At 47.4% G+C, this 13333-nt stretch overlaps 1 protein-coding gene across 1 annotated transcript in view; it reads left to right on the plus strand.

The window, feature by feature from the left end:
* The first annotated feature begins 71 nt into the window (after positions 1-71).
* Positions 72-13333, plus strand: part of SNX9 (sorting nexin 9) — a 93504-nt gene continuing 80242 nt past the window's right edge. The window contains exon 1 of the mRNA XM_040965242.1: positions 72-232. Within this exon, the coding sequence (XP_040821176.1) occupies positions 221-232 (12 nt within the window). The 5' untranslated portion in view covers positions 72-220. The remainder of the gene's footprint in view (positions 233-13333) is intronic.

Genomic DNA, 13333 nt, shown 5'->3' on the forward strand with positions numbered 1-13333 from the left:
GGGGCCGCGCAGCCGGGGACTTTCAGGAACTGCAGGAGCGGGCGGCGGCTGGAGTCGCCGAGCGCCAGCGGCGGGGCCTGAGCGCCGTGAGTCGGGGCTGAGGCGGAGCCGCCGCCGGGGCCCGAGCCGCTGCCGCCAGCCTCGCCTGCCCGGATCGGGCCGACCCCAGCCGCGACGCGGGAGACGAGCCGGCCGTCCCGGGCCGGGGGATCCGCCCGCCATGGCCACCAAGGTGAGGGGGCGCGCGGCACAGGCCCCGCCGGCCGCTCGGAGCCGGGGAGCTCGGGACCGGGCGGGGAGGGGGTGGACACGGGCGGCGCCGGGAAGGCCGACGGAGACCTCGTAGGCTTCTTGGTGGGTTCCCCCGGACGGCCCCACGGCCCAGCCGGCTCCCTCGGGCCGTGGGTGCGGGCGGCCGGGCGGGATGGGGAGGAAGGCGGGCGGCTGAGACTGGGCGCCGGAGCGCGCCGAGACCGCCGCTGGGTGCGGGACCCCGGGCTCCCCGGCGGTTTGCAAAGTTCGCGCCTGGGCGAGGGCTGCAGGAAGGGGCCTCGGCAGCGGGACGGAAAGTTCTCGGAGCCTCGGAGGTCCCTTGGCGCCCGGCGCTACGTGCTGTCCGGCGTCTTCCCCCGCGGCCGGACAGTGCTGCCCCCCACCTCCACCTCCGGGGGGCGATTTGGAGACCCGAACCCCAGCCAGGGAGAACGCCACACTTTAAATCCTGGTCGGCGGGCGCTGCTGGGGAAGGAGACTGGGTCCTTAGCAACAACCTCCACTTCGGTGGTGTTTTTCTTAGGGTTTGCTGCTTTTTCGGTCTGAGTAGTGTCGCCCGCATGAGTAAAATAACAAGAGGAAAATGAGTTATGTTTTCGATTACGTATTTGTTCGAGAAAAAAAAAAAGGGCCCAGGCCCGAGTTACGTGATGGAACTTTGACTCTGGCTTCGGTCATTAGCCCGGAGTGGTGGTTTGCTTGGTTTACGTTTTTGTTTGTGAAATTAGCAGGCACCCTTTGCTACCCAAGTCAGCAGAAGCTGCCTTCTCCCCCTGTCCCCTGGTAGCCCGGCTTTCCTAGGTCGCAGCCTGAGGACTGGGGCCGGGCTGCCTCCAGCCACCTGCTGATGGATCTGTGTTGGGGTGGACAGTGGGTTTGCATTCGCACGTGGATTGTGTAATGTCACTTTTTGGAACAGCATTCTTTTCCGTTGTTGTTTTTGAGCTCTGCAAGCCATTTGGGGGTCGGTGAAAACTTTACATTTTTGTGTTTGTGTGAAGTAGAGAGAGAATTTCAGATAATTTGAGAACTCTGAAAATTCGGAATTGTTGCCTTTCCAGACAGTTAAATTTGGGGCTCTGATGGTGTTGGTGCTCAAAATAAGCTAATTATCTTGGATACCTGTGGCTGCCCTTGCGGAAATAATTGCATTCTTGTTAATGTGCTACTGACTGTGGTGATTTCATCAGATGTGATAGAACGGGCCACTTTTTGGACACCTGTTAATTTTATGTTGACTTTCTTAAAATAGAACGCAAGCCAGAACTAAGGAAATGGGATTTTTGTTGCCAGATGTTTTACAAATTACTAATTACACCTCCTTTACACACTCTGCATCTTGTTAATTTCCTAGGGGTTTGCGATGGATACAGTGTAGTGACTGCTGCAGGTGCACACCCTGATGACGATTCTCCTTGGTAACCAAGGCTGAGCTGCTGCTTTCCTAAGATTGGCAAGACAGTGGCTCTTGGCTGCATTTGAGTTATGTGTGTGCCAACTCAAAATGTGTAAGCACTTCCTATTTGCTATCTGCCCTCCTCAGGAGACAAATTCCAGTCATTCAGCTTTCTAAACCCTGGTCCGGCAGGCCCTCATCTCCCTGTTTACTTTGGGATAAACTTGGCTGTTTTAAGAAAAAGGGCGACGCAGAACTTAAGAAAGGGACCCCCTCCTTGATTTTTTGTGTCCGTACAATCACGTCGTTGCTGTTGTGCGCAGCACACTCCTACCCTTTAATGGGCTCCGCAGGGAGCAGTTACCCCGTGAGCGGTACCCCGGCTTGTTAGGAGGTTGTAGCATTAAGTGACAGTGTGTATTCAGTCTTGGAGTGTGTGGTCCTGTTGCCTTTCCCCTGAATTTCCCAGACAACTTCGTTTCTCTCAGATCGTGTTTTATTTTCTGTTCTTATGTCTCCTTGAAGGCGCAGTTATTGCTGGGCTCGCTTGAGTTTTTGAGACCTCCATCTGTGCTCACGATAGAAACAGATTGATGTCCTCTTCCCTGCTAAAGACATTTAATCAGTACTTGACTATTTTAAAGGGTTTATCTGGAAGTTTTTTTGGATCCTTTACATAGTGGACTACTGAGTTTAGTCTTCTCTCAATTGAAAAACTATGATGGAAAAGTAATATGAGTATTCTTCTTTTTATCTGTGTTGGAAGCCTCCAAACGTTCTGTTTTGACATAGACCTAAGGTAAATTTCAGTAAATTAAATGCTGTGGATATACTTCACAAAGTTTGAGAAACTGTTATTAAAAGATGTTGAGGGGCTGGTGTGGTGGCTCAACAGGCTAATCCTTCACCTGCAAATGCCAGCACCAGTTTGTGTCCTGGCTGCTCCACTTCCTGTAAGCTCCCTGCTTGTGTACTGGAAAAGCAGAGGAAGATGGCTCAAATCCTTCGGCCCCTGTGCCCACGTGGGAGGACTGGAAGAAGGCCCTGACTAGACAGACTCAGCCGTGGCCATTGCAGCCATTTGGGGAGTGAGCCAGTGGATGGAAAATCTTTCTGTAAATTTGCCTTTCAATAGAAATAGAATCAATCTTTAAGAACCTGTTGAAATCCATTTGTAATTTTTTTCATACTATTATGTTTTCCATAAGCTTTTTTGTTGCCAAGCTGTGTATGAGTTTCTACATATTTTCACCAATAAAACATATTTTAGTTTTTTTCCTTGAACATTTTGTCATCCATTTAAAACATCCAAGTCTTGTAAAAGAAATTAAGATTGTTTTTTCTCAATACACATCCAGAGGTGTGTGAAGAAAGGAGATCATGGAAGCGGATCTGTGTCTCAGTTGTAATTTCTGTGTCCGAGTTAACCTGGTTCTAATTTGCACCCTGCTGTGCTCACATAGGCACTTTCAGGAGTAATCATTGCAATGCGATTCTAGGAATTCTGCACGCTTTTTTCTTTCAGTTCCTCAGCTGCAGTGTCTGAAGTTATGTGTATGGTTTATACATCTTGTCTGTTGCGTATAGGGGAAATGAGTACGTGTCGGAGGGCTGTCTGGGATACACATTAGTGAGCCCCACTTAGAAAGGACATTTTGCTGTCTCCTTAGCAAAAATTCCTTTACTTGAAGTAAAGAAGATGGAACTAATAGAAATGAGTTTCTAAATAGTCTTAAGGATTAAAGTTGAATGGCCAGCACTGTGACATAACGAGTTCCCGCCCCTGCTTGTGCGCTTGGGGAAGCAGCAGAGGAAAAAAGCACTAAAGTTGGTATTTATAGTCTTTAAAGCTTATGGAAAATGCTGACATTCAGTTTTATATTCTCACATTTTTAAGTATCTCCAGTAAAATGTATATTATTTGTATAACAAGACAAATTTTGTGATAATGGATTAAACGATTATTTGTTAACTGTTTATTTAGATGAAAGGCAGAGTTAGAGAGAGGGAGATACAGAAAGATCTTCCATCCTGTGGTTCACTCCCCAAATGGTTGCATTGGCCAGGGCTGAGCCAGGAGCTCCTTTCAGGTCTCCCATGCGGATGCAGGGCCTAAGCACCTGGGCCATCCCATGGGGACACAGGGCCAAGCACCTGAGCCATCCCATGGGGACACAGGGCCAAGCACCTGAGCCATCTTAATGGTGCTTTCCTAGGTGCTTTAGCAGGAAGCTAGATCACAAGTGGAGTACCCAGGACTCAAACTAGTGCTGAAATGGGGTACTGGTACTGCAGGAGGAGGCTTAATGTGCTACACCAGCAATTTCTTAATGAAGCACTAAAGGCTGGCTTTGTGGCACACATGGGTAAGCTTTTGGGAGGATCCTGGCACCCATTTCAAGTGCTCACTTTAAGTCCCGGCTGCTCCACTTCTCAACCAGCTCCCTGCTGATGTGCCTGGGAAGGTTGTAGAAAATGGCCCATGTGTTTGGGCCCCTGCGACCCACGTGGGAGATCCAGATGGAGTTCTGGGTTTCTGACTTCAACCTGGTTCATTCCTAGTCATTTGGGGGGTGATGAGGGGATGGATTATTTTCTTTCTTTCTTTCTTTCTTTTTTAAGATTTATTTTTTATAGGAAAGGCAAATATGCAGAGAGGAGGAGAGACAGGAAGATCTTCTGTCCGATAATTCCCTCCCCAAGTAACCGCAGTGGCCAGTGCTGCGCCTATCTAGAGCCAGGAGCCTCTTCTGGGTCTCTGTGGTTGCAGGGTCCCAAGGCTTTGGGCCGTCCTCGACTGCTTTCCCAGGCCACAAGCAAGGAGCTGGATGGGAAGCAGGGCCTCCAGGATTAGAATCAATAACCTTATGGGATCCTGGTGCATTCAAGGCAAAGATTTGAGCCACTAGGCCAGCGCGCCAGACCCAGGGTGGATTATTTTCTTTGTGTGTCTGTAACTTTGCCTTTCAAATAAATTAACTTTTTTTAAGTGCCATGTATTTATTTGACAGGCATAGAAACACAGAGAGTGAAACAGACCTTTCATACTCTGGTTCACTCCCCAAATGGCTGAAACAGCAGAAGCTGAGCCATTTGAAGCCAGGAGCTTCTCCCACAGAGGTAACAAGGACCCAAGGACTTCAGCCATTTTCTGCTACTCTTTCTGGGATTCTCGCAGGGAGCGGGATCAGAAGTTGAGCAGCCAGAACTCAAACCAGCACCCATAGGGGTTGCTGGCATTTCAAGAAGTAGCTTAACTCCATAGACCACGGTGCTGACTCCCAGATAAATCTTTGGGAAAAAAAAAAGAAAGAAAAGAAGAGGAGGGGCAAGCATCCCATATGGGCACCTGTTGGAATCCTAGGTGCTGCACTTCCTATCCAGCTCTCTGCTTATGACCTGGGAAAGCAGAGGATATCCCAAAGCCTTGGGCCCCTGCAGTCTCCTTGTGGGAGACCCCTGGCTTCAGACTGGCTCAGCTCCTGCCGTTGCAGCCACTTGGGGGAGTGAACTGCGGATGGAAAAACCTCTGTGTCTCCTCTCTATGACTCTACCTTTCCAATGAAAAAATGTTTAAACTATTAAAGTGACTAGATTAGAAAGCATTAAAATTGTCTGAAGTTTTCTGCTGTGCCCTGCTTTTATATTGAACATCTGGAAATTAGCCTTATATTCTAGTTGCCCACTTTTGAAGACTCTGTAGCTTTGTGTGTACTATTCCTTTCTCTTCTGGAATTCTGTTTCCTGTCCCTAAGAGCCGCCTTTTGCCTCTGAGGTCTTACCTCTAAGCATCACCTAAACTCCTGTAGCCTTTGTTCAGGGTCAGGTCATCCATCCAGCAGCTCTTAGTCTTTGTTTCCAGGCCTTTGTCTCCTTGAGGACAGGTCTGCCCCAGGAGGCTGGGACCTGTTTGCTCACCTGGTATCTCAGTGACAAGGTGGAGAGAGCAGAAAGGTAAACAACTCATGCAGGCCAGTTAAAGAAAACTGACTCAGCCGTATACTTCCAGTCCTTCAGTCTTGTATTTTTTCTTAGCGCGCCCGTGCTCAGGACACGTTGGACCTCTGCAGCTTCTGAATTAGTGGTGTTTTTAATACACCACTAATGGTTGAGTAATTGGGACAAGGCTGACTTCAGAGACTGGGAAATGGTTTTATCCCGAGAGTGACAAAGGGTGTTTCATTTCCATAAGTATAACACTTTTGTCTTTTCTAAAACTATTGGTTTATTTCAAAGAGCAAGCGAGCTGTGAGCCCAGACCTTCACCTGGGTCTCCTGTGTGGGTGACAGGAACCCAGGCTTGTGGGCCATCTTCTGCTGATTTCCCAGCTCTTATAAGTGCATCAGCAAAGAGCTGGATGCTGGGCCTGCACCGGTGTCCACCGGCCGTGCAGCCCACGGCACTCCTGATGCCTGCTGCAGCACATCGCCAGCCCCTCTGTTTATCTTTTCGCTAATGATTTCTGACTTGATTGCATTGTGACCAGGGAGTTGCTCAGCAGTCAGTGCTGTGGCTGGAATCCCTGGAGACAAACTCTAGCACAGCCACCTCTCCCTGTTAGACCTCTGGACCAAAGATGTAAAAAAAGAAAAGAATGTGTGTTCATTAATAATGTGTGTGTGTGTTTTGTACAGGAAGAGGGCTTAGGCAAGTTCATGGAGAATGCAGATCATGAAAAAAAACTTCAAGAGTATAAAACCATTTTGCTCCAAAGTGAATTTATATTGTAATTGCATTTTCCCATAAACTTTTTTTAAAGCCAGATTATTTATTTATTTGGAAGGTAGATTTATGGAGAGAGATTTGCTGGTTTACTCTCCAAATGGCTGTAGCAGCCAGAGCTGAGCCCCTCTGAAGGCAGGAGCTCAGAGCTCCCTCCCCAGGCTCCTGGTGCAAGGACAGCAGGGAGCTGGATTGGAAGTGGAGCAGAACTTGAACCAATGCCCACATGGGGTGCCAGGTCACAGGTGGTGGCTTTACCTGCTCTACCACTATGCCAGCTCATCTCATAAGTTTCTGAAGTACCCTCGTATGTCTGTTAGGTTGAGTATGCTAATTAACCTGCTCCCACCCATAGCTGATCTTTTCGTCTGCTGGATGCAGTGATAAAATGGGGGGTTTTAAAAGGTTTCTCTTCAGCATAGAATTCAAATCGCCTTTCAGGTGAGTTGGACTTTTTGTCATGAAGTGACCCTCTTTATAGTAATTTTTCCTTATCACATTTGAAAAAACAATGTCTCTCTAGCTTTCTCTTGGTAAATACAAGTGCCTGGATGTAGAAGTCTTTGACCTTTGCCTTTGATTCTGTCTTCAGTCTTTGGGTTAGAGTTTTGTCTGCCATTGCTGTGTTTACTGATAGATTTGAATTTCTTTCCATCATCGTAGGGATTGTTTGAGGCTCTCCGCAGAGCGTTCTGGAAAGTTTGTGCTAAAGGTTTCTTTTTCCAGTGATTAAACTTCTAAATTAAAGTTTGAAATTACTCAATCTCATTAAACATTTAATAGATTATAAAAAGACCTAAAGGAATCATGTGCTCCAATATAGTCACTTATGGCCTAGTATTTTCACTGCAAATCAGACATTATGTTATTATTTACTTACTAATACTTGTTTAGATTCAGTTAATTTTGCCATGTCTTTGCTTGTCATTTTTTCTTACATTCCAGTTCTTTGTTGGGATACTTTTCTTCTTGCTGAAGGTGGGTTATTAAGGAGGGCCTGTTGTTGGATCTGTTATAAACGCGTGTTTGGCTCCTGCCCTGGAAAGGCCGTTTCCCGGTCAGAGTTGGAGGTTGATGACAGCATCTCCCGGCACAGTGAAGGGTGGCCCGCCAAGGAGCCAGCCAGGTAGCCTGCGGTTCTTCAGTGGGGAGTCCAGCTTTCCTCTCTGCTTGTTTCTTTCTTTTCTTTTCTTTTTAAGATTTGTTTTTAGGGCCCGGCGCGGTGGCGCAAGTGGTTAAGTCCTCGCCTAGCACGCCCGGGATCCCATATGGGCGCCGGTTCTAATCCCGGCAGCCCCGCTTCCCTTCCAGCTCCCTGCCTGTGGCCTGGGAAAGCAGTTGAGGACGGCCCAAAGCTTTGGGACCCTGCACCCGCGTGGGAGACCCGGAAGAGGCTCCTGGCTTCGGATCGGCATAGTATCGGCCCGTTGCGGCTCACTTGGGGAGTGAATCATCGGATGGAAGATCTTCCTCTCTGTCTCTCCTCTCTGTATATCCGCCTTTCCAATAAAAAATAATAAAAATAAAAATCTTTAAAAAAAAAAAGATTTATTTTTATTGCAAAGTCAGATACACACAGAGGAGAAGAGACAGAAAGGAAGATCTTCCGTCCACTGATTCACTCCCCAAATAGCCGCAACAGCTGGTGCTGCACGGATTCAGAGCCAGGAGCCAGGAAATTCCTCCAGGTCTCCCACATGGGTGTAGGGTCCCAAGGCTTTAGGCCATCGTCTACTGCTTTCTCAGACCACAAGCAGGGAGCTAGATGGGGAACAGGACTGCCAGGATTAGAACCTGCACCCAGATGGGATTTTGGCACATTCAAGGCAAGGACTTTAGCCGCTAAGCCACCACGCAAGGCCCATGCTTCCATTCTTGAGTTTTTTTGGGGTCTTGGGATTGGGAGTAGTCAGTGTTTGTTTGCTTTTGTAATAATGGAAAAAAGTTCGTTTTAATTTTAAAAAGCTAGTATCTTAACTAGCAATTTCAAGCCAAGTCCTAAACTTTATTTTCTGTTAACTTGTTTTAAGAGAAAAAATTTTTTAAGTTAATGCTTATAAATAAGTGGCATTCCAATTAGTGCTAATGATTTAGCATTACAAACACTATTTTGTAAATAAACTGTTAACATTTTTTTTAAAATAATGTTTGTCTTCATTTGCTCGGGAAAAAAAAGTGACAGAAAGAGAAACAGATTAATTATCCACTGGTTCATTCCTCAAAGGCGCACGGCTCGGCTCCAAGTCAAGAGCCTGGAGCCTGACTCTCCATCCAGGTCTCCACCGGGGGTGGCAGGACCCAGGCATTTGAACCATGTGCTGCCTTCTCAGGCTGCGTTGGCAGGAAGCTGGATCAAAGACACTGATGAAGTGGTAGTTTAATTCATTATTGCAATACCTGCCCCTAACTTTATTTATTTATTTATTTATTTATTTATTTATTTATTTATTTTTGTTGCTGACAGAAAAGTTTATTTGCAAAGGGACCAGGTGAGCAGGGAAGGGCGAGGGAAGGGGAAGCACCTCCGGAAAGAAAACCGGGAGGTGGGGTGCTTCTCGAAAGAGGAGGGAGACAGAGATACCAAAGGCTTGAGGAAGGGTCTTGGGATTTTAAGCCTTCCTTGACCCCTCCGTGTTGGGTGGGGAACCTACAGGTAAGATGTTCCCCATTGGCGGTCTCTTAATTAGTTAGAAAATGGGTGGGCAATGCTGGTGCCGCCCACCTGAAGGTGTGGCCAAGACCTCAGCAGGCCTGGATGGTCTCAGACCCCCCTCTTGAAATCCCACACCCTACTTCTGAGGGGGAAAGGGGTGACGATGTCTTCTGGCTGCTTCCTGCTGAGACTGGGCGTCATTTGCGTAAGGGGCCCCTAGAGATATGGGATCCAGAGAGATGGTCCGGGTCATCTAAGTTGCCATGGCAGAAGTTGGTCTGGTTGTCATACAAGTTTGCATGTTCAAGGCCACCTGGAGTCTGAAGACTCCTTGTGAAGTCTTCTCTCAATTGAGTCAGGCCACACGTGGCTCCCGTCTAAGTCTCTTTGTTTTCCAGCCCCACGTTGGGTGCCAGGGAAAATATGTTACCAGAAATGCCTGGTGGGTTCTTTCCTCAGCTTAGTATACAAATAAAAAACCAGGAATCTGTTGTTGACAGAAAAGTTTATTTGCGAAGGGACCAGGTGAGCAGGGAAGGGGAAGCACCTCCGGAAAGAAAACCGGGAGGTGGGGTGCCTCTCAAAAGAGGAGGGAGAAAGAGACACCACCCTAACTTTATTTTCTTAAGGACCACATTTTATTTCTCTTCCAAAGAAAGAAAAATGTTGTTGTTTAACTTCTAAAACAAAACCGAAAGTCTTTTGAACAACCAGTGCTGAGCTTGAAGGCCTTTATTGCCTTAGGATTGGCATGGTGACGTAACAGGCTTACCTTCTGCCTGTTAGTTGTGGCATTTCGTATGGGTGCCCATTCTTGCCAAAACTGCTCTACTTCCAATCCAGCTCCCTGCTTATGGCCTGGGAGAGCTCATGTCCTCAGAACCCTGTACCACGTGGGAGACCCAAAGGAAGCTCCCGGCTTGGGATCATGTCAGCTCTAGCAGTTGAGGCCATTTGGGGAGTGAACCAGCAAATGGAAGGCCTGTCTTTCTTTCTCTCTGTAAATTTGCCTTTCAAATAAAAATAAGTTTTAAGGAAATACTACCTTATGAAAACGTTTGTTATGTCACTTGCTGCCAGTTGCTGTTTGCCTCAGGAGCTCAGAGGAGGCGGAGCAGCCAGCGAGGATCCTCTGCCTCCCTCCCGTCATCCCCACCTTCCTGAGATCACAGTCTGACAACTGTGAGTGGAGGGTTCATTAGTAAGAGCTTGCAGCCATCTTGTTGGTACATCAGCTTTACTTTATCCTGTGATTGCTGATGCCAGTAAGTTAAACATATCAAACGTCTTATAACCAGCCACTCCACATCATACACTTAGTAGCTGTATATACCAAACTCACAGCAAATCTTACTGTGTCCCCACAGAAGTAGATGATTGAGTTGCTTTGTTCATTCTATAATTTTATTAAGTACCCACCTTGCATCAGAAATTGAAGCATTAGGAATACAGCACTGAGAAAAGCCAATTATCTTTGTGTTTGATGTATCTTTCTTTAAAGTTTTTACTTATTTTCTGTTTTATTTGAAAGACAGAGAAGGAGACCCTGACCCCTCCTGTGTCCTCTGGTTCACTCTGCATATACCTGCCTCAGCCAGGCTTGGGAACTCGATCCAGGCCTCGCACATACGTGGCGGGTACCCAGGTACCTGAGCCATCGCTTGCTGCCTCCCAAGGCATGCGTCAGGAATGCAGGCAGAGCAGCATACATTGAAACCGGGTGCTGTGGCATGTGGGATACAGGTGTCCCGAGTGACCACCTAACCACTGCCCAAAACTGCTGCCCCACCCACAGACAAACCCCTGCTTGGAAGATGGAGCTCATGTGTTTGTGGAGGGGATGGCCAGGGAGCAAGACCTAGAGCAGAAAGACTGGGGGAGTGGGGGAGGAAGGTCGCATGGAGAAGGTCGCATGGAGGGTGGTGGTCAGGGAAGCCTCATTGGGAAGGACCCAGAAAGGCACAAGTCCTTTGGATCTACTTGGGCCCATGTCTGGGAGGACAGCGTTGTGGCAGGTGCTCAGTGAGCACAGGGAAGAATAAGAGCAATGTCTTGAGAGGCCAGGTCACTTCTAAGATGATGGGGCCCTTGGCCTTGTTTGAACAACAGGGAGCCCATGGACAGATTTCTCCACCCTCCAGGTGACTTCCTTCCCCTTCGTCCCCCATCCTTCTTGCTGCTTCTCTCCTTTTCCCTTTCTCTTCCTTCCATCTATCCTTTCTGTTAAACTTGCCGTTATTGGCCAGTTCTAAGCTTTGGGAGTTACTGTTCCATTCACTTTGACGCTGGAATTAGATCCTAAAACTTAACTGATTATATCCAATTAAAGTCATACTGGGAAAATCTTAGGCTCCATTTAAGTCTGTCAGTGCAAAAGCTTCAAAAAGGTTGTTAGATGATCCTTTAATATGCTTCTCTGAGCTGTGTCACAAAATGACTGGAAAAAAAGTCAAACTTAAAAGTCCTAGCATGGGCCCGGCACTGTGGCCTAGCAGTTAAAGTCCTCACCTTGAACATGCCAGGATCCCATATGGACACTGGTTCTAATCCTGGCAGCTCTACTTCCCATCCAGCTCCCTGCTTGTGGCCTGGGAAAGCAGTCAGGGACGGCCCAAAGCCTTAGAACCCTGCACCCAAAGCCTTAGGGAGACCTGGAGGAAGTTCCTGGCTCCTGGCTTCGGATTGGCACAGCACTGACCGTTGCGGTCACTTGGGGAGGTGAATCATCAGATGGAAGATCTTCCTTTCTGTCTCCTCCTCTCTGTGTATCTGACTTTGCAATAAAAATAAAATAAATCTTAAAAAAAAGCCCTAGCACTGAATTGGTTAACCTGTCTGGTAAAGTATTTGAATCATGTTCCAGCTAGGTTGAGGTTCAGTGCACAAGCCATTTGCTTCTTTGAGCTTTAACCCTTGGCTGGGCCGAGTCCCCAGGTGAGCCTGTCTGGTGTGTCCCTCAACGGCAGGTTAAGGATGTCTGACCACCAGACTGCCGAGTCAGTGAGCCCTGGCCGCACCCCTTTGCTCATTAGGCTGGCTGCTTGCTGTTGGCTGGTGTAGGATGCCTCCACAGCCTGGAGGCCCGCAGTGCGAGGAAGTAACTGGAATATAGGGAATTGGATCAGAATGTTTCCATAAGCTTAGAGGTAATGCCAGCATCCTGGCTTAGGATTGGGAGGCTCAGTGAATCTTTCTTTCCTAGTTTCATTAAATGATCTTTTTCGGGTATGAAATGTGTGTGTGTGTGTGTGTGTGTGTGAATCAGCATCATGTTGTAGTAAGGTGATTCTCCACTTGCAGTGCCGGCATCCTATATCGGTTCCCGTTTGAGTCCAGCTGCTCCACTTCCCATCCAGCTATTGGCCTGAGAAGGTGGCAGAGGATGGCCCAAGAGTTTGGGCCCCTGCACCCACTCAGGTGACCTGAAGAAGCCCCCAGCTCCTGGCTTCAGGCCTACCTCGCCCTGGTTGCAGCTTTTTGGAAGATCGCTCTCTGTCTCTGCAACTCTTGACTTTCAAGTAAATAAGTGATTCTTCAGTCAAACAAAAAACCTAATTGACAGATTGGCATTTGTATCAATCTGCACATACGACTTTAAGGCAAATTTGCCGCACAGTGCGTGACCATACAGGCAATGCATGTGCACTTGTAAGGATGTGAGCATGTGTAACTTTCAACCTTGAGGGATGAGTTTCTCTGGGCCTTTCCATACAGCATGGGTGGTGCCAACAGTCAGAGAATGCTGCAGGTCTGTTAGTCCATCATAGGTGGCACAGATGGGCTCTGTCCTGTGCCAGTATTTGTTTAAAAAAATAGATACAAATGAAGATTGGAAAGAAAATGCTAAGCTTCTTAATAATAATAGACTACTACTCAATTATTCATTGTTTTGATAAAAAGTCAGTCGTGCCTTTTATCAAGTGCCTCTCTAAGGGCAGTTTCATGTGATCCCTTCCGCGTAAGCCACACTCAAAATGTGTTGCCATAGTTTCAATTTTTAGTTTCTTTTAGAGAGAATAAAGAATCTGAAGACAGAATTTTAGATTTTTCTTTTTAATTAGTTTCTCATTTGCCTTAACTGTTGTCTCGTAAGATTTCTGCTCTGATTTCATAGAAATGTGGTTTTGTTTGTTTTGTTTTGTTTGTGTTCACATTTTATTAACTTAGGTATTAAGTCAACTGCACAGCCACAGAAATGTTAGGAGATCTTAGAGCCATCCCAGCTGGCTCTTGGTGAGCGCATGATGCAAAGTTGCCTAGTGTTAGAGTGCAGGCCGTGTGTGTCCAC

The sequence above is a fragment of the Ochotona curzoniae genome, unplaced genomic scaffold (genome assembly GCF_017591425.1).
Source record: "Ochotona curzoniae isolate NIBS_2020 unplaced genomic scaffold, NIBS_Ocur_1.0 scaffold_3890, whole genome shotgun sequence".
NCBI lineage: Eukaryota > Metazoa > Chordata > Mammalia > Lagomorpha > Ochotonidae > Ochotona > Ochotona curzoniae.